The following is a 27,333-nucleotide window of genomic DNA, read 5'->3' on the forward strand; positions in this document are numbered from 1 at the left end:
ATATAATTCCTTCAGGAAGGAGAGACAGTTGAACCCCAGACTCATACGTCTCCCACTGGACCTCCTCTGCAGAGCGTTTATTAACAGAACATGACGCATGGTTACAAACAGAGTATTGTTCTGACAGAACAATTGATAAGTTCATGAAAACAGAATGCACCATCAGAATGACAAGGTAGGATGGTCTCCTGACTGGATCATGAGACAGGAGTGGAGCATCCCCTTGCTCAAATGTTTCATAAGCACACATTAATTTTATAATCATCACTGAATAAACCTGACACACTCCCTCAAGGAAGTAAATGTAGGAAATGTCAATTATGGGAAATTGTTGACTAACCCAAAGAGCTTGTTTTAGAGGGAAAACCCCAACAGTAATGGTAGTATATGATAACTTTATCTTTACTGTCTTTTTTTCACTTACCAGACAGGAAACGTTCATTCTTCCTGCTGTCCTTAATGGGAGTGACCCTTCAAAAAAAACCTATAACCCATGACCTCATTTACTGTCAACATTACAATCAAGTCATTGTCCTCTTTTTTTTTTTTTTTTACTACCTTGGCCCTATTACACTATACATTTTTTTTAATCTGATGGATATAATCCAATTGCGTAAGGTCAAGCCTTTGTTCTGCTCCTTATGCAGCAACATAAATAGTAGTCTTGTGTCAGTTTTGCTCACACTGCTCACTTGAAACTGTAACTTCTGAACCATGCTGCACTTTAGACTGAGCTCTGCGCTGGGTGAGTACATTTATATTAACAGGTGTGCAAAAAGTACCTGATTGCATTAACTTTCTGTGATAAATGAGAGCTATCTGTTAGTTTCAAAGGGCAGGTATTTACAGTATGTGTATTCACTAATAATAGGCTTGCTGTAGATGTAAAATTAGCCTAATTTTCAGAACAATCTGACACCTTTTTCTCTGTCTAGTGCTTGCAACAGCATGCTTACTCATGGCATCAGGTAAGGATTGCTTTAACAAAAAGGTCAAATTACTTTTGTAAATAATATTTTATAAGATTTTCTGTTTTTACAGTTGCTCTCACTGAAAGGGCTGTAACCTGTGATGGCCATGGTAATATCCAGCGTTTGAGCTGCGGTAAGACTAAAACCTTTACATCTACAAACAAACAATTTTCAACCACAATCCCTAAAATAACAAATTTATCTCCATCTGTTTGTTGTCAGCAATATTTTTCTCAAAGCTCATTTAGTCTGCTGCTCTTCCTCCTTTTTAGATGCAAAGACATCATTTCTATTATGTCCAAAACCTTTCTTTTTGTCCTGTTGTCTTTAACAGATGATGGTGTGATCAGCGTGCAGTCAGCACTCTATGGACGTGCAGACACTCAGCTCTGCAGTGAGGGCAGGCCTCCTCAGCAGCTTGCCAATACTGGGTGCTCCCAAGAAGGCACTGAGGATATAATCAAGCAGAGGTAAAGTAGATCTTACCCAATGAAAAATTTGAGTTGTACCAATTAAACTCTAAAATAAAGTAGGTGGAAAAAGTGATTGTAGGGAAAATGTAACGTGCATAACACATTACAAGAGAGGCCTTATAGTGAGCTTCAACAAATCAAATAAATACAATGAAACAATTTCAGCAAAAGCAAATTTAAATGCATGGCATGTTTATTTGTATGGCACAATTCAGTACACAGTCTATTCGAAGTGCTTTAAGTGAATTTAAGAATGTAATTTGTAAAGCAATTTGTAAAACTAATAACACCTCAGTTAACAGTTTAACTTTAACAGAAGTAAAAAAATGAGTTTAGTTTTCCTTTAAAAGAAGCCATACTGTATATATATATATATATATATATATATATATATATATATATATATATATATATATATATATATAAAAAAATAAAATCAGTTGTTAGAAAATTACATTGAAATTGACAACAGTAATAAAACATTAAAGAAAAAAGTGGAATGGAATATATATATGTCTATAGATATAGATATATATTCTATATGCTATATATATAGCCTAACCCATTTAAAAAATCCTAAATTTACTAGCAATGTAACATAAAATATATGTTGAATAGGTTAATTAGTAGGGAATTGCTTTTAATAAAAGGTGCAAAAAAAATTGCTAAGTATGGACAAACTGCTGCAGAGTCAAAGATTTTGTGTTTATATTTAATACTTTCGTATATATTTATTTATTATACTGCACTTTTGATGAATAGACTAAAATACTTCAACTGTCAACAGGTGTGATGGAAAGACTGTATGTGAGTTTAACACAGACGATGTTAGCAGCTCCGATCCATGCGAGGGCATCGCCAAGTATGTGGAGACTAATTACACCTGCCTGCCAGCAAGTAGGTCACCTCTCAGTGGGACTAATAACTGCAAAGCTGAACATTATTATAAATTGACGTGATTCATTTTGTCCATTTTTACAGTTCAAGTTGTTACATGTGAACACTCCTATGCACATTTGCACTGCGGTAAGTATTATGTTCATTCACTTAATACATTTACAGATAAATGAATTTAACAAACATGAGGATTAAAACATTATTACTGTCACCTCTTGAAATGATTTTCTTCTTTTCATCCAGATGTTGGACAGGTCATATCTGTCTACGGGGCCGACTATGGACGGCGGGACCAGACCACCTGCTCCTACAGACGACCTACCTCTCAAACTGAAAATGTTTACTGCTATAACCCCACAAGAAAAGTAGCTGAAATGTGAGTTTTGACTGATTCATAGAAAAGACTTTCATACCGTTTAAGGTGTTTTTACATTTTGTCACATTACAATAGAAGGAAAATCATTGTTTTATCTTTGAAGATCTAAAAATCTTAATGCCATCAACAAACACCCATGACTTATATGTATATATGTATATATATATATATATATATATATATATATATATATATATACATACACGGCAAAATCCTTCATCATCTTCACAACGGACAGGCTGCTGCCATGTCCCAAGTTCCTCGTTTTCCCGCCACTTTGGTTCCAATTTGCATTTTCCCCATTCTCTATCCTTTTCTCCGCCTCAAGCTTCTTTTCCAAAGCATTTTAGTGCCACGATTATTAAATTTAATGAATTTTAATGCCAATTAAGGCCTTAATTTAAAAAATAATTTAATGACTTTTAATGATTTTTAATGACCCGCATTAACCCTGAAAAATGTGATGCTGATGTGCTGCTTTCAATCCTGGATGACATATCGTTGATGAAAACATGAATTGTAGCTAAAATAAAAAAAATATCCCGATGAACATCCGACCATCAGTAAGTGACTTTAATTAATATGTATATTACTTAAAGTGGTCTAGTCAAAGTAAGAGTTTCAGTTTATATGAGAATGTTGAGTAGAGCATACCAGAAAAGACTGACTCACCTTGCTCACCATTGTGCGCGAAATTATAAAAGGACGTTTATTTTAATAGTTGAAAATCTGCATTAGTTGTAAATAAAATATTCTATAGGTTTTTTTCCCCCAGAGACAAATAAATAAATCAATCACAGCCGAGAAGAGGATTAAACTCCTGCTGTGGATTAAGAGACAAATAGAAAACAAAAAAAAAGTTTCAAATGAAAGACTCTTTTTGTATTACTGTGGGAATAAATAGCACTAATGGCACGTCTACCTCCATCCACAGCTGTAATGGGAGAAACAGCTGTGCAATCACCGCAAGCAACTCCGATTTTGGAGACCCCTGTGTCGGCACGTTCAAGTACCTGGAGGTGGCTTACAGATGTGACTGTAAGTACAGCTGTGATTGGTGTCTTTATACCAAAAAGATGCTGATGTAATGCTTTAGGTGCACCTATGTACCAAGAAACTACTTTTCTGATCTAAAAATTCTGTTTTCTTTGTTGCAGATGTTTGAGATGCTTCAAAAGAACTGGAAAATAAATTACTGAAGGAGAAGAGTTTAACAATTATACTAAGATTACAGCTCATTTGTTTTTCTTTTTCCCCAATTGATGGAATGAAGATTTTTAAGCAGATACAGGTGCTGGTCATAAAATTAGAATATCATGAAAAAGTAGATTGATTTCAGTAATTCCATTTAAAAAGTGAAACTTGTATATTATATTCATACATTACATACAAACTCATATATTTCAGATGTTTATTTTGTTTAATTTTGATGATTACAAATGACAACAAATGAAAATCTCAAATTCATCATATCAGAAAATTAGAATATTACTGAAGACCAATAAAAACAAAGGATTTATAGAAATGTTGGCCAACTGAAAAGTATGAACATGAAAAGTATGAGCATGTACAGCACTCAGTATTTAGTTGGGCCTCCTTTGGCCTGTATTACTGCAGCAATGCGGCGTGGCATGGAGTCGATCAGTCTGTGGCACTGCTCAGGTGTTATGATAGCCCAGGTTGCTCTAATAGTGGCTTTTAGCTCTTCTGAATTGTTGGGTCTGGTGTATTGCATCTTCTTCTTCACAATACCCCATAGATTTTCTATGGGGTTAAGGTCAGGAGAGTTTGCTGGCCAATTAAGAACAGGGATACCATGGTCCTTCAACCAGGTACTGGTAGCTTTGGCACTGTGTGCAGGTGCCAAGTCCTGTTGGAAAATGAAATCTGCATCTCCAAAAAGTTGGTCAGCTGCAGGAAGCATGAAGTGCTCTAAAACTTCCTGGTATGTGGCTGCGTTGACCCTGGACCTCAGAAAACACAATGGACCAACACCAGCAGATGACATGGCACCCCAAACCATCACTGACTGTGGAAACTTTACACTGGACTTCAAGCAACGTGGATGAAGTGCCTCTCTTCTTTTCCTCCAGACTCTGGGACCTTGATTTCCAAAGGAAATGCAAAATTTACTTTCATCAGAGAACATGACTTTGGACCACTCACCAGCAGTCCAGTCCTGTTTCTCTTTAGCCCAGGCAAGACGCTTCTGACGCTGTCTGTGGTTCAAGAGTGGCTTGACACAAGGAATGCGACAGCAGAAACCCATGTCTTTCATACGTCTGTGTGTGGTGGTTCTTGAAGCACTCACTCCAGCTGCAGTCCACTCTTTGTGAATCTCCCCCACATTTTTGAAGGGGTTTTGTTTCACAATCCTCTCCAGGGTGCGGTTATCTCTCTTGCTTGTACACTTTTTTCGACCACATCTTTTCCTTCCCTTCGCCTCTCTATTAATGTGCTTGGACACTGAGCTCTGTGAACAGCCAGCCTCTTTAGCGATGACCTTTTGTGTCTTGCCCTCCTTGTGCAAGGTGTCGATGGTCGTCTTTTGGACAACTGTCAAGTCAGCAGTCTTCCCCATGATTGTGTAGCCTATAGAACTAGACTGAAAGACCATTTAAAGGCTTTTGCAGGTGGTTTGAGTTAATTAGCTGATTAGAGTGTGGCACCAGGGGCCATCAATTTTGAACCTTTTCACAATATTCTAATTTTCTGATATGATGAATTTGAGATTTTCATTTGTTGTCATTTGTAATCATCAAAATTAAACAAAATAAACATCTGAAATATATGAGTTTGTATGTAATGTATGAATATAATATACAAGTTTCACTTTTTAAATGGAATTACTGAAATCAATCTACTTTTTCATGATATTCTAATTTTATGACCAGCACCTGTATTGGTTTCCTATTAGGTCATATATCAGTTGTGCCTTAATGTACAATAAACCAAACATTATCCGTATTGTGTGTTGGATTTTTATTATTTTTTTAAACATTCTGTACCAGTTATGCTTTAGTGTGCTTCATGAGGCAAAGGGTTGAGAGAAATAAAAGACAACTGGGAGATAAATACCAGCAGTTTGAGAGTTAATTACTTTAAATAAATCTGTAAAAGCTAGCAAGTTAAAGAAAGTGGCAAAGACAGGAACACAGACACTACTGTCGGGATGCTTGTATTAGAAAGTGAAGATTTTTTTTTTTCTGCCAATTTCTTTTAATTAAAGCTGAAGTCTGTAAGTTTTAAAAAAATCACTTTTTTGTCATATTGGCTAAAACTGTCCCTATGCCCAGACAGCAGCACATGTGATATGTAACCTGTGAAAAAAACTGCTGCAATTGGTACCGCCTACTGCCTGTATTTCACTCTGGAAAGAATAATTCGGGACGAGTCAAAACAACCAATCACAGCCAGAGGAGCGTCTGATGGAGTGTCAATCACAGCTCACCCCCCCCCCCCCCCCTTCTGGTCGCATGCGGTAGCCGCGCAGATGCTGTGAGAGGGGTGGAGCTTGGAGGTAGGGCATGAGTGAAGCAGAGAGGGTGGGTGAGTGGCGTGAAACCTGTTTTTCTTCAAATTTTCAGTTGAAGTCTGCTCTCTCCTCAATGTTACAGACTGCAGCTTTAAATACAATTAAAAAGAGTACAGTTTTACTCAGGAAGTTTTTCATACAAATGTGATTATTTGTACATGTGTAATACCGATCTGATGCTTGAAATCAAAATTGATGTTAGCTTAGGATCCAAAAGATTAAAAATAATCCATCAGATGTTAAAGGGCATTCACACAAAAAGCCTTTTCACCAAATCACTGTTATGTTACTGATTTCTTTGGAGAGGTCCGTTTTTGACGGGTAGACGACCTTCAGGTTTCCGTCCTGGTCGACGGTTCGGACCTGCTGGACGATGAGGTGGCTGGAGGTCTCAGTGACGGTGGCTGGCTCTGGGGCTTCATCAGCCTCTCCGTCTGACCCTGCTAGCTCCTTATGCTCAGCTGTGAACTTGTTTAATTCTGCCATTTTCTGGTGACAATAAAAAGAAGATACAATACAGTTAAACTCCTACAGCACAATTAGGCCAACGACAGTAAAGAACATTTTTTTAATAAAAAAATCAACGCTTTAGTGATGACACACTTTCTTACCCTGCCAAGAAGGACGGAAAGAAACGAGAGGTTACAAAGAAGAAGGATAGGAAATGAGTGGTTAGATGCATCAGGAGCAGGTCTTATTCAGGGCTACAAATGTGCATCAGACTCCTGCCCTGCCTCTATAGAGGCCAGATGATTGCTAACAAACTCCAGCTAAGTCAATCTTCCTCCTGTCCAAGCAAACATAACGCATCACCAGGATGTGATCAATAGACAGCGCAGCCCCTCTTTTCATCTGAGCCTCCAAAACATGCAACCAAAAAAGGTCAGAAGAAACAACGTCCAAGCCCCAACATAAAAAAATAAAATAATTAAAACACTTTTTTTTTTTACCCCAAACCATAAATCTGATAGAAAATCATTATCTGATTTCAGAATTTTTCTCACTAAACAAAATAATAATAAAAAAAAATTATATTAATAAAGAGTGAGTGATAGAAGACTCACCTTCAATCATATTTTTGACAAGTATAAAACTCTAACAAATGTGGGTCTAATCAGGCTGATGGCCAGTTTGCCAAAACAGAAAGCCAGTTAAACATAATCTCCATGGCAACTTTTGTCTTTGGATATAAAGTCTAAGCTATTCATATTCATCCAGCTTGCTGAACTGGATTGAGTGAAAATGAAGCTGAGGCTCCCTCTGTACAGCTTTGAGCGCACTCTCAATCTTTGGTTTTTACATCTCCTGCTCTCAATGTTTACTGATCATTTCATTATTTCAGGGCAACTTGTCTCTTGGAAAAAACAAAAAAAGAAGAAAACTAAGTGTTTTTCCATTTTTGTTAAGTGTGAAACAATCAGATAATGGTTTGTTATCCGTTTTCTCCTTGTGGTTTAATAAACAAAAATATTATTTGTTTTTTCCCTGTTCTGTTTGAACCTATTGCATCGCAATGCCAAGGCCACTGATTTACACTGTTGGGAACAGTACTTATTGGGAACTAGTTCCCCACAAAAGTAACTAAATAAGTATGTTAGTAGCTTAGTTACTGCACAGTTGAAGTCACTTGTTACTAGGCAAAGTAGCTATGTGGGTACTTTTAATGATATAAAATGGTAATAAATATTTGCTGTTCCTGTTTTAGGACCAATAAATACAGCAGAGAGTTAAAATATGAAGAGATGTTTAAGAAATTTGTATTCTTGGCCTGTTCCAAGGCTTCCACTGGTTATGACATAGGTATAAAACTGACAAAAATCCTTCTTTTCAAGCAATTTAACTAAAATAAAATATACTTTGCTATATATAAAACAGGAGCCTATTTCAGGAAAGAAAGAATAAGCCAGCAAGACCGTACTCCCACTAAGAATATAATATGCAACTGAATTCAGCATAACACTGAGAAAATAAAGAGCGATAAACTGATACTTAAGCTGTCTGTTGGTGTTCCTGATGGTGAGATGGTGCGAGGAGCTTCATTAGATTAGAGCTGCTTCTAACTGACCAATATGTGAAGAGTCTTAAAAATTAAGGTCTTAAAATTTGAGACATCTCTTAAAAACTAAGACCTGACAGTGGTGTGGAGCACTTTGCAGTAATGGGATTTGAGAAAGCTCCATACAAGCAGAGGCCAGTAAAAAAAAAAATATATAATAATAATCCTCTCCTGTCACCTTACAGACAAACTGGGACGAGAAATTTCAAACTGCAAGATGTGAACATTTCTAAAAAAGAAAATAGTAAGAGGAAAAACAAGAAAGCTTACTATGATCAAAGCATCCATGACATCTTTGCAGGTCTGCAAGCTGGTTGAGCTCGTCACCTCTACCAGCAACTCTTTGGTTGTCTTCTTTATCTGCACAGGAAACATATTTTCATATATTCTATCATGATAAGAATAGAATCATTTAAAAAAAAAAACAGATTAACCTGCTTGTTAATAATAATACGGGTTTCCTTTAGGTATCAGAGCTATCATGTTTGACGATAAATGGGCATGAAACAGATGCACAGACCTTGGTTTTTACACTGTTAGTGATCGGTGGGAAGGAGATCACGTCTCCCTCTGCATCCACTAAACAGGGATAGAAAGACTTTCCTTCCAAAAGCTGCAGATATCTGTTGCAAAAGAAACGGATCCACCAGCTGTCAGAGACTAAAATAGTTTTTAAAAGAATAGTGCTCTTCAATAGATTTGAACTTGCGGTAATGACTTGTGGAGGCCAGTCACATTCTGCCTCTTCTTCTGCTTCCTGAGCTCGTCAACCTCTAAATGAAGCTGCCTTATCAGCTCCACGTGTTAAGATTCAGACTAAGGACCCAGAAACTACCAGAACACGACAGGAAATAACTTTAAAAGATTATTTGGGGGAATAATGCAGGTTTTTCAGGATCAGGGGAGCCAGAGCCTCTGGGAATCAGTGGCAATTAGGCTGAGCAGTGGCAGCACAGAGCAGAAGGGGAATGAAAACAAATACTAGTTGACAGGCCAAAAACATAACAGTACCCCTCCCTCAAGGTCCGGCTCCCGACGGACCTCGAGGTTGATCCGGGTGCAGGCAATGGAACTCCCGGATGAGGGACTTGTCAATGATGAACCTTGCTGGAATCCATGATCGTTCCTCTGGTACATATCCCTCCCAATCCACCAGGTAATGGACCCCACGACCCCTCCTCCTGGAACGGAGGATACATCGTAGGGTGTAGATGGGATCCCCATCAAGAAACCGGGTGGATGGAGGGGGCCTGGAGGAGGGCTCAAAACGAGACGCAACATAGGGCTTGACCCGGGACACATGAAAGGTGGGATGGATCTTCATGGAGTGAGGCAACTGTAACCGGAGGGCCACTGGGTTCACCACTTTAGAAATGGGAAAGAGGCCGACAAAGCGGGATGCCAACTTACGACATTCCATTCGGAGTGGGATTGTCCTTGGTGGACAGCCAGACCCTTTGACCAACTTGATAGACAGGGGCTGGGACACGACGACAGTTGGCTGTTCTGGACTGGATCTCTGACATCCTGATTAAGGTCCGTCTAGCTCTCCTCCAGATCCGTTGGCACCTCAAGGCAGCAGTGTGGGCAGAAGGGACCATCACCTCCCTCTCCTAGATAAAGAAAACTGGTGGCTGGAAACCATAGACAACATAGAATTTTGAGAGGCCAGTGGTACTTGAAGGAAGAGAATTCATAGAGTGTTCCACCCATGACAGACTCTGGGACCACTTGGACGGATCCAACCCACACAGGACACGGAGCTTGGTTTCCATCTCTTGGTTTGCCCTCTCAGTTTGACCATCTGTTTGTGGGTGGAAGCCAGAGGACAGGCTGATGGAGATGCCCAACATAGAGCAGAACTCTCTCCAGAAACGAGAGACAAATTGGGGACCTCGATCCGACACAATATTGGAGGGGAGCCCATGTAAGCGGAACATCTCCCTGGCCAATATCTCTCCCATCTCCTTGGCTGAGGGGAGTTTCTTCAGGGGGATGAGATGGACCATCTTAGAAATCCTGTCAACAACAGTTAGAATGACAGTAAACCCATTAGAGGGAGGCAACCCAGTAACAAAGTCCATTGAGAGATGGGACCAAGGACGTGGTGGGATAGGGAGTGGGCGCAACAGTCCAGAAGGGGGACGCCGAGACGGCTTGACCTGGCAACACAGAGAGCAGGATGAGACAAAGTCCTTGACATCTTTGATTAGAGATGGCCACCAGAACTGCGTTTGAACCAATTTCAGAGTCTTGACGATACCAGGATGACAATATAGGCGGGAGTTGTGACAGAACTTGATCACCTTGTCCACCAGGTTCTCAGGAACAAAGAGTCGATCCCTGGGACATGACTCAGCAGTAGGAAGACTGGCTTCTCTAACTTCTCTCTCCAACTCCAATCTGGTGGCTGCTAGTTGAACTGACTGAGGAAGAATAAAATCTGTAGGACCACTGACCTCTGATTTGGACCTCTCAATCCTGGAAAGTGCATCCGGAAAACCTCCTTTAAATTATGATAGACTTGGGGAACCTTGGAAAGGTCAGGATGGGTCTCTTCAATCTCATTAATGGGAGTGGAGAGGGTACAAGCAGAAGACAAACATGAGGCAGAACAAGAACTTGACCAGCCTAAAATTTCCTTAGCCCTCCAGTCAATATGGGGGTTATGCTTCCATAGCCATGAAGCTCCCAAAATGACAGGAATGGAAGGAGACTTGATGACTAGGAAGGAAATCTCTTCCTTGTGGTTACCTCCTAGAGCCAGGCCAACCTTCTCCGTCATCAGATACGACTGATTGAGGTGGTGCCCATCCAGGGCCAGAATGTTCTGGAATGCAGGGGCAGGAAAGAGTTTGATGTTATGTCTTTTGGCAAAAGATTCATCCATAAACTCTGTGTCAGCTCCAGAGTCAATGAACACAGAGACCTGATGAGAGGCAGAGGACACCAAAAGGTTAGCAGGGAACATAAGTGTGTTAGAGGAGCTTGAGGACCAGCTTTGACTCATTAGAAACTCCTCTCCCTCTACTGAGCTTGTTCTTCTAACGGGCACCCAATGGCTCTGTGACCCCTTCCTCCACAGTAGAAACACAGATTCTGCTGCTTTCTACGAATGCGTTCTTTAGCAGATATCCTGAGTCTACCCAACTGCATGGGTTGAGGTTCACTGGTAGGAGGAGATGAAACAGCTGTTAACTGGGTATCTGCTTTGGCTTGTGTGGTAAAAACAGCTTGCTTCCCCTTATAGCTTCTCTCTCTTCGTCTTTCCGAAAGCTGCAAGTCTATACGAGCAGCCAAATCCTCCAACTCTTTCAAAGAACGTGGGAAATCACAAGTAGCTAGCTCATCCTTAATGTCCTCATTTAAACCTTGCAAAAATACATGCATAAGTGCTTCATTGTTCCAAGAACTATCAGCTGCCAGAAGATGAAAATCTATTATGTATGCCGTGACTGACCTGGACCCCTGTTTGAGTGAGAGTAACCCTCTGGCCGCTTCTCTGGCTGGGAGAACAGGATCAAAAACTCTGACGAGTTCCTTGGCAAAAACAGAATAGGATAATGAGCAAGGAGATTTATTCTGCCACTCTGCTGTGCCCCACTGCTTCGCTTTGCCTGAGAGGAGAGAAATAACATAAGCCACCTTAGACCGATCTGTGGGAAATGATGAGGGTTGCAGTTCAAAGTGAATTTCACATTGAGTGAGAAAAGCTCTGCACTGATCAGCATCACCCTTGAAAACCTCAGGAGGACACAGATTTGGCTCTCTTGTGGTGGCTTCTGGAACTGCAGGAGGACCAACAGGCTGTGGGGAAGCCTGGGTATGGCTGGGAACAGACAAGTTGCGCAACATGGAAATGATTTCAGTCATACCTGCATCAAGCCGAGCGATAGAGTTATCAACACCGGCTCGCCACTGTTGTGCTGGTGTTGGGTCTATTGTTGGCCAGATTGCACTGTTAAGATTCAAACTAAGGACCCAGAAACTACCAGAACACAACAGGAAATAACTTTAAAAGATTTATTGAGGGAATAATGCAGGTTTTTCAGGATCAGGGGAGCCAGAGCCTCTGGAGGGGAGAGAACAGGTTAGTGGCTGAGATAGATGATTTAAGATTCAGACTGCTAAGTCACTAACCTTTCTTAATATCCAGGCGGGGTGTTTTGGTTCCAGAAAACTTTGGTTGTTTGACACAGAATTCTCACTGAGGCTTGGCAGATAATCTTGGTCAAAGGAGGTCCAGGGTCAGAGCCAGGTGATCAGATTTTCAGAGAATCCAAAACAGAATCCAGGGACAAGGTCAGGGCACAGAAACAGGTCAGGGATCCAGGCGGCACAAAAAACAGATCCAACAAGGGCTAGGCAGGCTCAAAAAATCAGGAGGCAGAAACTGGTCAGGATTAGGTGGACAAACAGAAAAATGCTGGATGCTTACTAGCCAAGGCTTTCAGGCAATCTGGCCTGCTTAAGAAGGCTGGCAAACAGGTGAGAGGAATCAGTGGCAATTAGGCTGAGCAGTGGCAGCACAGAGCAGAAGAGGGAGGGGAATGAAAACAAATACTAGTTGACAGGCCAGAAACATAACACCACAGTCGTCATCTCCCTCCGACTCAGGGCCACGATCTGAGAAACATTCGGTTCACTTTACAAATTGTACATCTTTTTTTTTCAAATTTTTTATGTTCAGCCAGAGATCCAGAGGATCCCTTAATATAGTCACTTCAGGAGAGACTTTTTTTTTAATCATAGCTATTAATTTACTTTACAATATATTTGTCTTAGTTACACGTTTTCTTCATTTATTCCATTTCATTTATTCTCAATTAGAAAAAACAGGTATATCTAAGTAAATAATTACAATATATTTAGGAGTGTCTGTAATAATTCAATACAATGAAGAGCACTCCCTCAAGGAAGTAAATGTAGGAAATGCCACACAACAAACTAATGACAATTATGGGAAATTGTTGACTTACACAAAGAGCTTGTTTTAGAGGGAAAACCCCAACAGTAATGGTAGTATTTGATAACTTTATCTTTACTGTCTTTTTTTCACTTACCAGACAGGAAATGTTCATTCTTCCTGGTGTCCTTAATGGGAGTGACCCTTCAAAAAAAAACCTAAAACCCATGACCTCATTCACTGTCAACAGGTATTACAATCAAGTCATTGTGATCTTTTTTTTTCTACCTTTGTCCTATTACACTTTAAAAGATTTTTATCTGATGGATATAATCCAATTGCGTAAGGTCAAGCCTATGTTCCGCTCCTCATCCAGCAACATAAATAGGAGTCTTGTGTCAGTTTTGCTCACACTGCTCACTTGAAACTGTAACTTCTGAACCATGCTGCACTTTAGACTGAGCTCTGCGCTGGGTGAGTACATTTATATTAACAGGTGTGCAAAAAGTACCTGATTGCATTAACTTTCTGTGATAAATGAGAGCTATCTGTTAGTTTCAAAGGGCAGGTATTTACAGTATGTGTATTCACTAATAATAGGCTTGCTGTAGATGTAAAATTAGCCTAATTTTCAGAACAATCTGACACCTTTTTCTCTGTCTAGTGCTTGCAACAGCATGCTTACTCATGGCATCAGGTAAGGATTGCTTTAACAAAAAGGTCAAATTACTTTTGTAAATAATATTTTATAAGATTTTCTGTTTTTACAGTTGCTCTCACTGAAAGGGCTGTAACCTGTGATGGCCATGGTAATATCCAGCGTTTGAGCTGCGGTAAGACTAAAACCTTTACATCTACAAACAAACAATTTTCAACCACAATCCCTAAAATAACAAATTTATCTCCATCTGTTTGTTGTCAGCAATATTTTTCTCAAAGCTCATTTAGTCTGCTGCTCTTCCTCCTTTTTAGATGCAAAGACATCATTTCTATTATGTCCAAAACCTTTCTTTTTGTCCTGTTGTCTTTAACAGATGATGGTGTGATCAGCGTGCAGTCAGCACTCTATGGACGTGCAGACACTCAGCTCTGCAGTGAGGGCAGGCCTCCTCAGCAGCTTGCCAATACTGGGTGCTCCCAAGAAGGCACTGAGGATATAATCAAGCAGAGGTAAAGTAGATCTTACCCAATGAAAAATTTGAGTTGTACCAATTAAACTCTAAAATAAAGTAGGTGGAAAAAGTGATTGTAGGGAAAATGTAACGTGCATAACACATTACAAGAGAGCAGAGATGGCAAAAGTACTCACTTTCCGTACTTGAGTAAAAGTACAGATACTTGTGTTAAAAAATACTCTGGTAAAAGTGGAAGTACTGATTAAACTTCTTTACTCAAGTAAAAGTAACAAAGTACAGGCTTGTAAATTTACTTAAAGTATAAGAGTAAAAGTAGAAACCACTTTTTTCATTCGTTGCCTACATTTTAAATGGATGTCTGCCAATAGGACTAGATCTCCGTTGTGTTCATTTTCAATCATCTCGTCGTCCATACTACTATGCTAACGCCACCGCCACCAAGCTGCAATGATTTGCCGGGAATGAATACCGCCAAATCTGTCGATTCATCTTGTAGTAGTGCGTAAAATGCAACGTAGATTCCCATCCAATTAGATTGAATTTGGTATTGATGACGTGAAAAATAATAACGGTAACTCCATTGAAATGATTCAAAACTAAAGTAACGAGCCAATTTTTTAAAATGTAAGGAGTAGAAAGTACAGATATTTGTGTAAAAATTTAAGGAGTAGAAGTAAAAAGTCGCCATAAAAATAAGTAGTAAAGTAAAGTAAAAATATCAGAAAATCTACTTGAGTACAGTAACGAAGTATTTGTACTTCGTTACTTCCCATTTCTGCAAGAGAGGCCTTACAGTGAGCTTCAACAAATCAAATAAATACAATGAAACAATTTTAGCAAAAGCAAATTTAAATGCATGGCACGTTTATTTGTATGGCACAATTCAGTACACAGTCTATTTGAAGTGCTTTAAGAATGTATTTTGTAAAGCAATTTGTAAAACTAATAACACCTCAGTTAACAGTTTAACTTTAACAGAAGTAAAAGGATGAGTTTTTAGTTTTCTTATATATATATATATATATATATATATATATATATATATATATAGATAGGCTAAATATAAAATCAGTTAGAAAAATACATTGAAATTGACAACAGTAATAAAACATTAAAGAAAAAAATGGAATGGAATATAAATATATATATATCTATATATAGATATATATATATAGATATACATTCCATATGCTATATATATATAGCCTAACCTATCTCAAAAATCCTAAATAAATTTACTAGCAATGTAACATAAAATATATGTTGAATAGGTTAATTAGTAGGGAATTGCTTTTAAAAAAGGTGCAAAAAAAATTGCTAAGTATAGACAAACTGCTGCAGAGTCAAACATTTAGTGTTTGTACTTACTTATACTTTTGTATTTACTTATTTATTATACTGCACTTTTGATGAATAGACTAAAATACTTCAACTGTCAACAGGTGTGATGGAAAGACTGTATGCGAGTTTAACCCACACGATGTTAGCAGCTCCGATCCATGCGAGGGCATCGCCAAGTATGTGGAGACTAATTACACCTGCCTGCCAGCAAGTAGGTCACCTCTCAGTGGGACTAATAACTGCAAAGCTGAACATTATTATAAATTGACGTGATTCATTTTGTCCATTTTTACAGTTCAAGTTGTTACATGTGAACACTCCTATGCACATTTGCACTGCGGTAAGTATTATGTTCATTCACTTAATACATTTACACATAAATGAATTTAACAAACACGAGGATTAAAACATTATTACTGTCACCTCTTGAAATGATTTTCTTCTTTTCATCCAGATGTTGGACAGGTCATATCTGTCTACGGGGCCGACTATGGACGGCGGGACCAGACCACCTGCTCTTACAGACGACCTGCCTCTCAAACGGAAAATGTTTACTGCTATAACCCCACAAGAAAAGTAGCTGAAATGTGAGTTTTGACTGATTCATAGAAAAGACCATCAGTTAGTGACTTTAATTAATACTTATATTACTTAAAGTGGTCTAGTCAAAGTAAGAGTTTCAGTTCATATGAGAACGTTGAGTAGAGCATACTAGAAAAGACTGACTCACCTTGCTCACCATTTAAAATGTATTCTTAAAAATGGCAAGTAATTTTCTAATTCACAATTGTGCGCGAAATTATAAAATGACGTTTATTGTATTAGTTGAAAAATCTGCATTAGTTGTAAATAAAATATTCTATAAGGTTTTTTTTCCCCAGAGACAAATAAATAAACCAATCACAGCCGAGAAGAGGATTAAACTCCTGCCGTGGATTAAGAGACAAATAGAAAACAAAACAAAAAAAAGTTTCAAATGAAAGACTCTTTGTGTATTATTGAGGGAATAAATAGCACTAATGGCACGTCTACCTCCATCCACAGCTGTAATGGGAGAAACAGCTGTGCAATCACCGCAAGCAACTCCGATTTTGGAGACCCCTGTGTCGGCACGTTCAAGTACCTGGAGGTGGCTTACAGATGTGACTGTAAGTACAGCTGTGATTGGTGTCTTTATACCAAAAAGATGCTGATGTAATGCTTTAGGTGCACCTATGTACCAAGAAACTACTTTTCTGATCTAAAAATTCTGTTTTCTTTGTTGCAGATGTTGAGATGCTTCAAAAGAACTGGAAAATAAATTACTGAAGGAGAAGAGTTTAACAATTATACTAAGATTACAGCTCATTTGTTTTTCTTTTTCCCCAATTGATGGAATGAAGATTTTTAAGCAGATATTGGTTTCCTATTAGGTCATATATTAGTTGTGCTTTAATGTACAATAAACCAAACATTATCCGTATTGTGTGTTGGATTTTTATTATTTTTTTAAACATTCTGGTCCAGTTATGTTTTAGTGTGCTTCATGAGGCAAAGGGTTATGAGAAATAAAAGACAACTGGGAGATAAATACCAGCAGTTTGAGAGTTAATTACTTTAAATAAATCTGTAAAAGCTAGCAAGTTAAAGGAAGTGGCAAAGACAGGAACACAGACACTACTGTCGGGATGCTTGTATTAGAAAGTAAAGATTTTTTTCTGCCAATTTCTTTTAATTAAATACAATTAAAAAGAGTACAGTTTTACTCAGGAAGTTTTTCATACAAATGTGATTATTTGTACATGTGTAATACCGATCTGATGCTTGAAATCAAAATTGATGTTAGCTTAGGATCCAAAAGATTAAAAATAATCCATCAGATGTTAAAGGGCATTCACACAAAAAGCCTTTTCACCAAATCACTGTTATGTTACTGATTTCTTTGGAGAGGTCCGTTTTTGACGGGTAGACGACCTTCAGGTTTCCGTCCTGGTCGACGGTTCGGACCTGCTGGACGATGAGTTGGCTGGAGGTCTCAGTGACGGTGGCTGGCTCTGGGGCTTCATCAGCCTCTCCGTCTGACCCTGCTAGCTCCTTATGCTCAGCTGTGAACTTGTTTAATTCTGCCATTTTCTGATGACAATAAAAAGAAGGAAGATTCAATACAGTTAAACTCCTACAGCACAATTAAGCCAACGACAGCAAAGAACATTTTTTAATAAAAAAATCAACGTTTTAGTGATGACACACTTTCTTACCCTGCCAAGAAGGACTGAAAGAAACGAGAGGTTACAAAGAAGGAAGGATAGGAAATGAGTGGTTAGATGCATCAGGAGCAGGTCTTATTCAGGGCTAGAAATGTGCATCAGACAGAAATAGTATTTTCTTTCTTTAACTCTGTTTCTTTAATTCAGAAACAGAGGATGATGACTCTGATGGGTTTGATTAATACTATTTATACTATTTCTGTCGGAGGCGCTCAGAGCCCCACATACCAGCGGTGCGCCGACAGTAGGAATCCCTTCAATAGCAGCCTCTGGCCGGGTCGCCTCCGGGTTCACCGCGGCAGCTGGTAGGTGTTTTTTATCTAAATAATCTAAACTGCAGGCACCAGAATAATAAAAGCGAACATATTCTGCCGGCAGATTTCTGCATATTAAATTAATTTATGTGTCAATAAACTGTTTCAGAGGAGTGATCACAGCGCTCTGTGTCATCAGCGATGTGTCTGTCTCACGGCCAGCTCCCAGGTTTGATTAATACTTTGTAATAAATACATGAATAAAGCACAATCATACTTAGTTTTGCTCCCGCTCTATTTTTAAATATGCAGTAGAGGTATTTAAACGTGGTAGAGGACATGTACCTGTACATAAAAAACGCGCCCTATAGTCCGGTGCCTTATGGTCGTGAAAATACGGTACTTTTGTTGGGAACTAGTTCCCTCTAAGTACTGTTCCCAACAGTGATAATCATTGGCCTTGGCATTGCGATGCCATAGGTTCAAACCAGACAGGGAAAAAATGAATAGTATTTTAGTTTATAATCAGATAACAAACCATTATCTGATTGTTTCACACTTAACAAAAATGGAAAAACACTTAGTTTTCTTCTTTTTTTGTTTTTTCCAAGAGACAAGTTGCCCTGACCCATGAAACTTGTGAAAACTGAAGGAGAGAAAAAAATATTCTACAGAAGAGCTTCCATCTATTCTGTGGAGATAATCAGTAAACATTGAGAGCAGGAGATGTAAAAAGATTGAGAGTGCGCTCAATGCCGGACAGAGGGAGCCTCAGCTTCATTTTCAAGTTCAGTAACCTTACAGAAATGTTTTGCAAGCTGGATGAATATGAATAGCTTAAACTTTATATCCAATGACAACAGTTGCCATGGAGATCATGTTAAACTGGCTTGCTTTCTGTTTTGGCAAACTGACCATCAGCCTGATTAGACCCACATTTCTTAGAATTTTATACTTGTCAAAAATATAATTGAAGGTGAGTCTTCTATCACTCACTCTTTATTAATACTATTTTTTATTTTTATTTTAGTTTAGTGAAAAAAATTCTGAAATCAGACAATGATTTTCTATCAGATTTCTGGTTTGGGTAAAAAAAAAAAAAAAAGGAAAATACTTGTGTGTTTTAATTATAATTTTTTTTAATGTTTGGGCTTTGACTTTCTGTCTTCTGACCTTTTTTGGTTCCATGTTTTGGAGGCTCAGATGAAAAGAGGGGCTGAGCTGTCTATTGATCACATCCTGGTGATGAGTTATGTTTGCTTACACGAAGGAAGATAGACTTAGCTGGAGTTTGTTAGCAATCATCTGGCCTCTATAGAGGCAGGGCAGGAGTCTGATGCACATTTCTAGCCCTGAATCAGACCTGCTCCTGTTGCATCTAACCACTCATTTCCAATCCTTCCTTCTTTGTAACCTCTCGTTTCTATAAGGCATGATGATAATCTGGATGAACTGACTGCAATGATTACGTTTTCAGGTGGATTTTCTCACTAAAAAACATATTAAAATTACTTTATTCCCACTGATTACAGCAAACATAGCTGCAAGGTGTATTTATTACAAAGTATTAATCAAACCTGGGAGCTGGCCGTGAGACAGACACATCGCTGATGACACAGAGCGCTGTGATTACTCCTCTGAAACAGTTTATCAACGCCTAAATTAACTTAAAATGCAGAAATCTGCCGGCAGAATATGTTCGCTTTTATCCTCCTGGTGCCTGCAGTTTGGATTATTTAGATAAAAAAAACACCTACCAGCCGCCGCGGTGAACCCAGAGGCGACCCGGCCCAGAGGCTGCTGTTGAATTAAGTTTTCAGGTAGAAAAATAGAGCGGAAGCAAAACTGAGTATGATTGTGCTTTATTCATCTATTTATTACAAAGTATTAATCGAACCCATCAAAGTCATCATCCTCTGTTTCTGAATTAAACAGCTGCGCTAAATCAGACATGCCAATTTCCCCTTCTTCGCTGTCAGAGTCACTTTCCGTGCCGCGCGGCTCCTCGGAAATGATGCCGGCTTTTGCGAAAGCTTGAACAACAGAGCCAGCAGACACGTTAGTCCAAGCATCTACAATCCATCCGCAAACGGTGGCGTAACTTGCCCGGCGCTGCCTTCCACTTTTTGTGAACCTGTGGTCTCCGTCTGTCATCCATCGCTCCCACGCCGCTCGCAGCCTTACTTTGAACGGCCGGTTCACACCGATGTCGAGTGGTTGAAGTTCCTTTGGCAGCCCTCCCACAATAACAGCAAGCACAGCGTTCATTTGTTTCACCATGTTTTTCACATCGGCTGTGAGATGGGCACGCATGGAGTCACAGATTAACAGCGATGGTGATGCGTGGAAAAAAAAACCTGGTCTCCTTACATACACCTCCCTCAGCCACGCTTTCATCATCTCCTCATCCATCCAGCCCTTTTCATTTGCCTTAATAACAACTCCAGCTGGAAAAGTCTCTTTAGGCAAAGTGTTTCTTTTAAAAAATCACCATAGGCGGCAGTTTCTGTCCATTTGCGTGGCAGTAAACGACGCCTTTTCATACACCGTGTGATTCACCGGGATGTCGAAAGTGAGCGGCACCTCGTCCATGTTGGTGATGTGGCTTGGCTGGATGCGTTTGTCGGCGATGTGTTTGCTGCAGTAGGAGTGGAAGCTCGCCAGCTTTTCATTATAATCCGCCGGACGTCGCTGAGCAACTGTAGTCCTGGTCCGGATGGAAAAATTGCACCGTTTCATAAAACGAAAGCACCACAATGGACCTCCTTGAAAATGTTCAATTTTCATTTCTTCCGCTAGCGTTACTGATTTTAGTTGAACAGTGACCGTCGAAACGCTGGCCCCACTCGTTCTTTGCTCAATAATCCTACGCTCGAGTCTTTCCTCCAACTCGGGCCACCTCGCCTTATGTCCGCGGAAACTCAGCTGCGTCTTCTTCACCTGTCAGATTTCGTTTTCCATCTTCCTCCACTTGCGAACCATCGATTCATTTATCTTGAATTCTCTCGCGGCTGCTCAATTTCCATGTTCCTCTGCATAGCTGATAGCCTTCAGTTTAAACTGTGTTAAACATAGGCGTGTCTCTTTGCCATTTTTAGGGCTGTTAAGACAACAATGCTCTGCATAAAGCACATACCTGTTCTTTTATGCACAAGCCACGCCCACACTTCCCCTTTAACGTTCACATGTTCTGTTATACACAAGCCACGCCCACACTTCCCCCTTTAACGTTCTCATGTTGTTATACACAAGCCACACCCACACTTCCCCCTTTAACGTTCTCATGTTCTGTTATACACAAGCCACACCCACACTTCCCCCTTTAACGTTCTCATGTTGTTATACACAAGCCACACCCACACTTCTCCCTTTAACGTTCTCATGTTGTTATACACAAGCCACACCCACACTTCCCCCTTTAACGTTCTCATGTTCTGTTATACACAAGCCACGCCCACACTTCCCCCTTTAACGTTCTCATGTTCTGTTATACACAAGCCACGCCCACACTTCCCCCTTTAACGTTCTCATGTTCTGTTATACACAAGCCACACCCACACTTCCCCCTTTAACGTTCTCATGTTGTTATACACAAGCCACACCCACACTTCTCCCTTTAACGTTCTCATGTTGTTATACACAAGCCACGCCCACACTTCCCCTTTAACGTTCTCATATACTCATGGTGGTCTCAACAACGTCCGCAGATAGGGCGCGCCGCACCATAGGGCGCACCGCACAATTTGAGGGAAAAAAAAGACGTCTATATCCGCCTTATAGTCGTGAAAATACGGTAACTAAATAAGTATGTTAGTAGCTTAGTTACTGCACAGTTGAAGTCACTTGTTACTAGGCAAAGTAGCTATGTGGGTACTTTTAATGATATAAAATGGTAATAAATATTTGTTGTTCCTGTTTTAGGACCAGTAAATACAGCAGAGAGTTAAAATATGAAGAGATGTTTAAGAAATTTGTATTTTTGGCCTGTTCCAAGGCTTCCACTGGTTATGACACAGATATAAAACTGACAAAAATCATTATTTTCAAGCAATTTAACAAAAATAAAATATAATTTGCTATTATATAAAACAGGAGCCTATTTCAGGAAAGACAGAATAAGCCAGCAAGACCGTACTCCCAGTAAGAATATAACATGCAACTGAATTCAGAAAATAAAGAGCGATAAACTGATACTTAAGCTGTCTGTTGGTGTTCCTGATGGTGAGATGGTGCAAGGAGCTTCATTAGATTAGGGCTGCTTCTAACTGACCAATATGTGAAAAGTCTTAAAAATTAAGGTCTTAAAATTTGAGACATCTCTTAAAAACTAAGACCTGACAGTGGTGTGGAGCAGTGGCGGCCGGCCCATAGGGGGCGCTGGGGCACCGCCCTCCCTGATAAGAAGAGAGAAACGTAAAATATATTTTTAGAAATTAACTCATAAATGTCTGTTTTACTCTCTAGACTGTGTAACTATAAGCAAAACAAATTATATAAACTACATTTCCCTATCTACTGTCATTAATTTGTGGATTTCCACAGACAGACTCCTACCATCTCTGTTCTGGGGGCTGTGATCAGACTGACCCACATTTGCAGAGAATCTGTCAATCATGTACTATTGCTAGGTGAATTTAATGGCCAATCAGCGTCTCGGAACTTTATGGTATTGGGGCGCTGAAAATACTGCGCTTTTACAGGCTTCTCTTCTGAACCCAAGCGCAGGTGCAGACAATTAGAGGGAAGATGGCGAATGTAACGAGCGAGATGCAGCTTCCACCAAATTCGGTGAGATCCTTATTTATCTACCCGTTTGCCAGAAGAACATCCCTGTTGTATGATATGAACATTTCATTTCATGGTTATTGTGACTGTGACGAATCCACCTCGTCGCTTAAAACAACCTCTCTAACTTTGCGCGCCACACACACATTCCTGTTATACTGTGTTTGTGAGGACCAATACACTCGCGCTGAGATCAGTAGCTCTATTAACTTAAAACACACAAGCTGTCCTGGTTACCTGCTGGCGTATTGAGGGTGCACACTTAATATTTCAGTGGGGTTAGCCGTGTGGGTGTTTGTGTGTGTGTGTGTGTGTGTGTGTGTGTGTGTGTGTGTGTGTGTGTGTGTGTGTGTGGGTATGTGGGGGGTGTGGGTGTGTACGTGTTTATGCGGGGACTTGTCATCTTCAGTCTGGCTGCGTCTTTGCTGGGTTCAAACCCAGTTTGGTGTAATTGAATAAGTCAATGAATCTGTGTAAAAGAATTAAGTTGTAAACATTATTTGTTTTTGTACATCAATTGTTTGTGGAGGTAATATATGGACAAAACTGATTAATGAGAAGAAATCAGAAATAAGAGAGCCTGAGGTGAGGGGCTTAAACTATTTAATGAGGGCTGTGGGAAGAAAAGCGGCAATTTTTGTTTTCTGTTTCTTTGTTACATTGCTGGTAACTGGAGGGAGGCTGAGGCCCAGAGTATCTTGTATATGTTTAGTTTCTTTTGCACCCTGTTTTGAGTTTTTGAGCTCAATAAATCACCAACACCGGTAACCCGACTGAGACTGGATTCTTGGAGGCCAAAGAACCCCGTCACAGTGACCCAAATCATCACTGTTACTGTTATTATATAGTAAATTAAATCATTACTGTTAAATTGTATGTATTGTCCAATTGTTTATTGAATTCTTATTCCGGGTTAGTTGGAGACATACACTAGGCTATATCAGCCCCACCAAAAATATTTTTCACCAGCCGCCACTGGTGTGGAGCACTTTGCAGTAATGGGATTTGAGAAAGCTCCATACAAGCAGAGGCCAGTAAAAAAAAATAAAAAAGACCCTCTCCTGCCACCTTGAGGACAAACTTGGAGGTAAAATTTCAAACTGTAAGATGTGAAAGTTTCTAAAACAGAAAATAGTGAGAGGAAAAACAAGAAATCTTACTACGATCAAAGCATCCATGACATCTTTGCAGGTCTGCAAGCTGGTCGAGCTCGTCACCTCTACCAGCAACTCTTTGGTTGTCTTCTTTATCTGCACAGGAAACGTGTTTTCATATATTCTATCATGATAAGAATAGAATCATTTAAAAAAAAAAAACAGATTAACCTGCTTGTTAATAATAATACAGGTTTCCTTTAGGTATCAGAGTTGTCATGTTTGACGATAAATGGGCATGAAACAGATGCACAGACCTTGGTTTTTTCACTGTTAGTGATCGGTGGGAAGGAGATCACGTCTCCCTCTGCATCCACTAAACAGGGATAGAAAGACTTTCCTTCCAAAAGCTGCAGATATCTGTTGCAAAAGAAACGGATCAACTGGCTGTCAGAGACTAAAATAGTTTTTAAAAGAATAGCGCTCTTCAATAGATTTGAAACCTCAAAGTTCTTCATTAATTAAACAAACTGATTCATGTCTAGCGTTTACATTCATATTTATACCATTAATTTTTAAAAATATTTGAACTTGCGGTACTGACTTGTGGAGGCCAGTCACATTCTGCCTCTTCTTCTGCTTCCTGAGCTCGTCAGCCTCTAAATGAAGCTGCCTTATCAGCTCCACAGCTGTCATCTCCCTCCGACCCAGGGCCACGATCTGAGAAACATTTGGTTCACTTTACAAATTGTACATCTTTTTTTTCAAATTTTTTATGTTCAGCCAGAGATCCAGAGGATCCCTTAATATTTTTGTGCTTTCTGGGTCTCTGAAGGCTTTTTATGTTTGAATTTTGTCTGCTTTGATGAGTTAAAGTACTGATAGAGACTTTTTGCGCAAAAACCTAAAAGTGCATTCTAGGAAACAGGGCAGCCTTAAAATCAAAGTGAATACCTTCAGTTGGGTGGGTGGTTTTACATCATAGACCAGCGGGTGTTTCACAAGCTGCGCATTGTGGGTCGCTATAGTTGCAGTCGTTCTTCTACCGCACAAATCATCATGGAGCTTTGTCTGTAAATCAAATGCCGTTGCTTTTAGTAGCAGCTACACATTCACTCCTTTATATGGTTTTTATTTTCTTATGTTTAGTTACCTGAGCCATCAAGAAGCGTTTCAGAGCATTCCCTGGTTTCAGGTTCAACCCGCTGACCAGGCAGCACACCAGGTACGGTCGGACATCTTTGACCTCAGCGCTGACCTTAACTGTGAGTGCTGTTGATGCCTCGGAGGCGTGAAGCACCCTCACCACCATCTTGTTCAGCTCCTCCACCTCGTCTTGCTCCTCTGCCTTCTTCCCCTTCTTCTTCCTCTGCTGCTGCTTCTTTTTCTTGTCAGCGTCGCCTCCCTCTTCCCCCTGTCTTCCTTTCCCTCTCAGATACTCCAGGATTGACTTGGTCTGACAGCCGTTGACCATCTTCTCCAGGCGTTTATCGCTTAGCTTGTTGCCCTTAAAGTTGACCTCCTTTAACTTGGGGCAGTCGCTCAGATCTGTAGGGATCTCACTAAGCTTGTTGTTTGAAACATCCAGCACCTATAGAGACGACAAAACTACTAGCATGAACTGAGCTTCACACAGTAAATAAACAATAATAAAATAAAACCTACAGTATGGGATTAAAGAACTCTGATCATCTCTCCACAGCATGATGCTGCCATTACCACGTGTTTACATAAAAAACTTGTTATCTTTGTAATAAAGTAAAAAATCTTGGTGTTATTTTTTATCAGGACCTGTCATTTGAATCCCATATCAAAGAGGTTTCTAGAATATCCTTTCATCTGCGGAATATTGTAGAAATTAGAAATATCCTGTCCAGGGGTGATGCTGAGAAACTAGTCCATGCATTTGTTACTTCAAGGCTGGACTATTGTAATTCTCTACTATCAGGAAGTCCACAAACTGTAGTTAAAAGCCTTCAGCTGATCCAAAATGCTGCAGCCAGAGTTCTGATGAAACTTAAAAAGAGAGATCATATCTCTCCTATCCTGGCTTCTCTTCATTGGCTTCCTGTTAAATCCAGAATAGAATTTAAAATCTTCCTTCTCACATATAAAGCCTTAAATGGCCAAGCTCCATCTTATATCAGAGATCTGATTGTTACTTATGTTCCTAACAGAGCACTTCGCTCTCAATCTGCAGGTTTACTAGTGGTTCCTAGAATTTCTAAAAATAGAATGGGAGGCAGATCTTTTAGTTATCAGGCTCCTCTCCTGTGGAACCAACTACCAGTTTTAGTCCATGAGGCAGACTTTTAAGGCTAGGCTTAAAACTTTCCTTTTTGATAAAGCTTATAGTTAGAGTGGCTCAGGTTATCCTTTTTGTATCTCTGCTTCTGTCTCCTTGAACTCCAGTTTTTTCCCCATTGTGGGACAATAAAGGGATTTATTCTATTCTAAAGTCAAGTAAACTTATTTTAAGAAACTTTTGATCAATTTTAAATTATTTTTGCAGCGTCCCAAAAAAAAAAAAAAAACAGAGTTTAAAAAAAATCTACCTTCAGAGCTGATAGCTTGTAAATCTCCCCACTCAGCTGGTGGATTGAGTTATCAGAAGCCACCAGGGTGCTGAGCAGATCCAGCCGCTCAGAGAAGAGGTCAGGGGGCAAAGCAGTGAGCTGGTTCTTTGAGACATTGATGGTCGCCAGCTTGGTGCACTGACTCAGCCCATCAGGAAGAGCCTCCAAGCAGTTGCAGCTTACATTTAGAGTATTCAGTTCCTTTAACTGGGTGATCCCCTCCGGCAAACCTTTCAGGCCGTTGGCCGACAGATCCAGGACCTTCAGGGACGTCAGGATGCCGATCACATCTGGGACGGACGTCAGCTTGTTCCTGCATAGGATGAGGCTCTGGAGGTTGGTCAGGTGTTGGATTCCCTCTTGGATCTCTGCCAAACTCGGACATTGGCTAACTTCCAGATAATTAAGTAGACGGAGGGAATAAAGAGAGGAGGGAAGCCCCCCGCTGGAGGAAATCCTCTCATTTATAGCTCTGCCCTGTAAAACCAGCTCACGTCTCTTCTCTGCCGCTGCTTTCTCTATTTCGGGCCATTTCTCCTCCTCACTCATGCTGACAGATAGAAAATAAACCGGTCAAAAAAATAAAATAGATTCTTAAGGCGAGTGGACACTTGAGCCCTTGAGTTGCAAGTCTGCTTTAGCGCAGGCTCGCGGTGTGGTGTAACCGTGAACTAAATGCGGAGGAAA

General features: G+C 39.9%; 3 protein-coding genes across 4 annotated transcripts; 1 reads left to right on the forward strand and 2 right to left on the reverse strand.

Annotated features, from left to right (window-relative positions):
* Positions 1-642: 642 nt before the first annotated feature.
* On the forward strand, positions 643-16,904 carry LOC119771510. The gene is made up of 19 exons (XM_038267545.1): positions 643-745; positions 936-968; positions 1,042-1,104; positions 1,306-1,441; positions 2,232-2,341; positions 2,426-2,470; positions 2,585-2,717; positions 3,652-3,755; positions 6,578-6,684; positions 10,130-10,351; positions 11,070-11,264; positions 13,655-13,688; positions 13,879-13,911; positions 13,985-14,047; positions 14,249-14,384; positions 15,793-15,902; positions 15,987-16,031; positions 16,146-16,278; positions 16,736-16,904. The coding sequence occupies exons 1-19, from the start codon at positions 715-717 to the stop codon at positions 16,887-16,889; spliced, it is 1,887 nt and encodes a 628-aa protein (XP_038123473.1). The 5' UTR covers positions 643-714; the 3' UTR covers positions 16,890-16,904.
* On the reverse strand, positions 6,350-13,423 carry LOC119771515 (leucine-rich repeat-containing protein 47-like). Of its 2 annotated transcripts, XR_005279152.1 has the most exons (4): positions 9,027-9,130; positions 8,829-8,931; positions 8,579-8,668; positions 6,350-6,741 (listed from the first exon to the last, which is right to left on the reverse strand). XR_005279152.1 is itself a non-coding variant. In XM_038267554.1 (3 exons), exons 1-3 carry the CDS (start codon positions 13,387-13,389, stop codon positions 6,520-6,522), a joined length of 330 nt encoding a protein of 109 aa, XP_038123482.1. In that variant the 5' UTR covers positions 13,390-13,423; the 3' UTR covers positions 6,350-6,519. The 2 variants fall into 2 exon arrangements, 1 of the variants encoding a protein (XP_038123482.1); XM_038267554.1 differs by lacking the exons at positions 8,829-8,931; positions 9,027-9,130 and adding an exon at positions 13,372-13,423.
* Positions 16,905-17,351: 447 nt separating the features above from the next.
* lrrc47 (leucine rich repeat containing 47) lies at positions 17,352-27,229 on the reverse strand. Its single transcript, XM_038267553.1, has 7 exons — positions 26,626-27,229; positions 25,224-25,661; positions 25,025-25,141; positions 24,675-24,790; positions 24,388-24,490; positions 24,137-24,226; positions 17,352-17,803 (listed from the first exon to the last, which is right to left on the reverse strand). The coding sequence occupies exons 1-7, from the start codon at positions 27,193-27,195 to the stop codon at positions 17,582-17,584; spliced, it is 1,656 nt and encodes a 551-aa protein (XP_038123481.1). The 5' UTR covers positions 27,196-27,229; the 3' UTR covers positions 17,352-17,581.
* Between the last annotated feature and the right edge of the window lie 104 nt (positions 27,230-27,333).

This window comes from Cyprinodon tularosa, unplaced genomic scaffold (assembly GCF_016077235.1).
Source record: "Cyprinodon tularosa strain WSP-4 unplaced genomic scaffold, ASM1607723v1 ctg677, whole genome shotgun sequence".
NCBI lineage: Eukaryota > Metazoa > Chordata > Actinopteri > Cyprinodontiformes > Cyprinodontidae > Cyprinodon > Cyprinodon tularosa.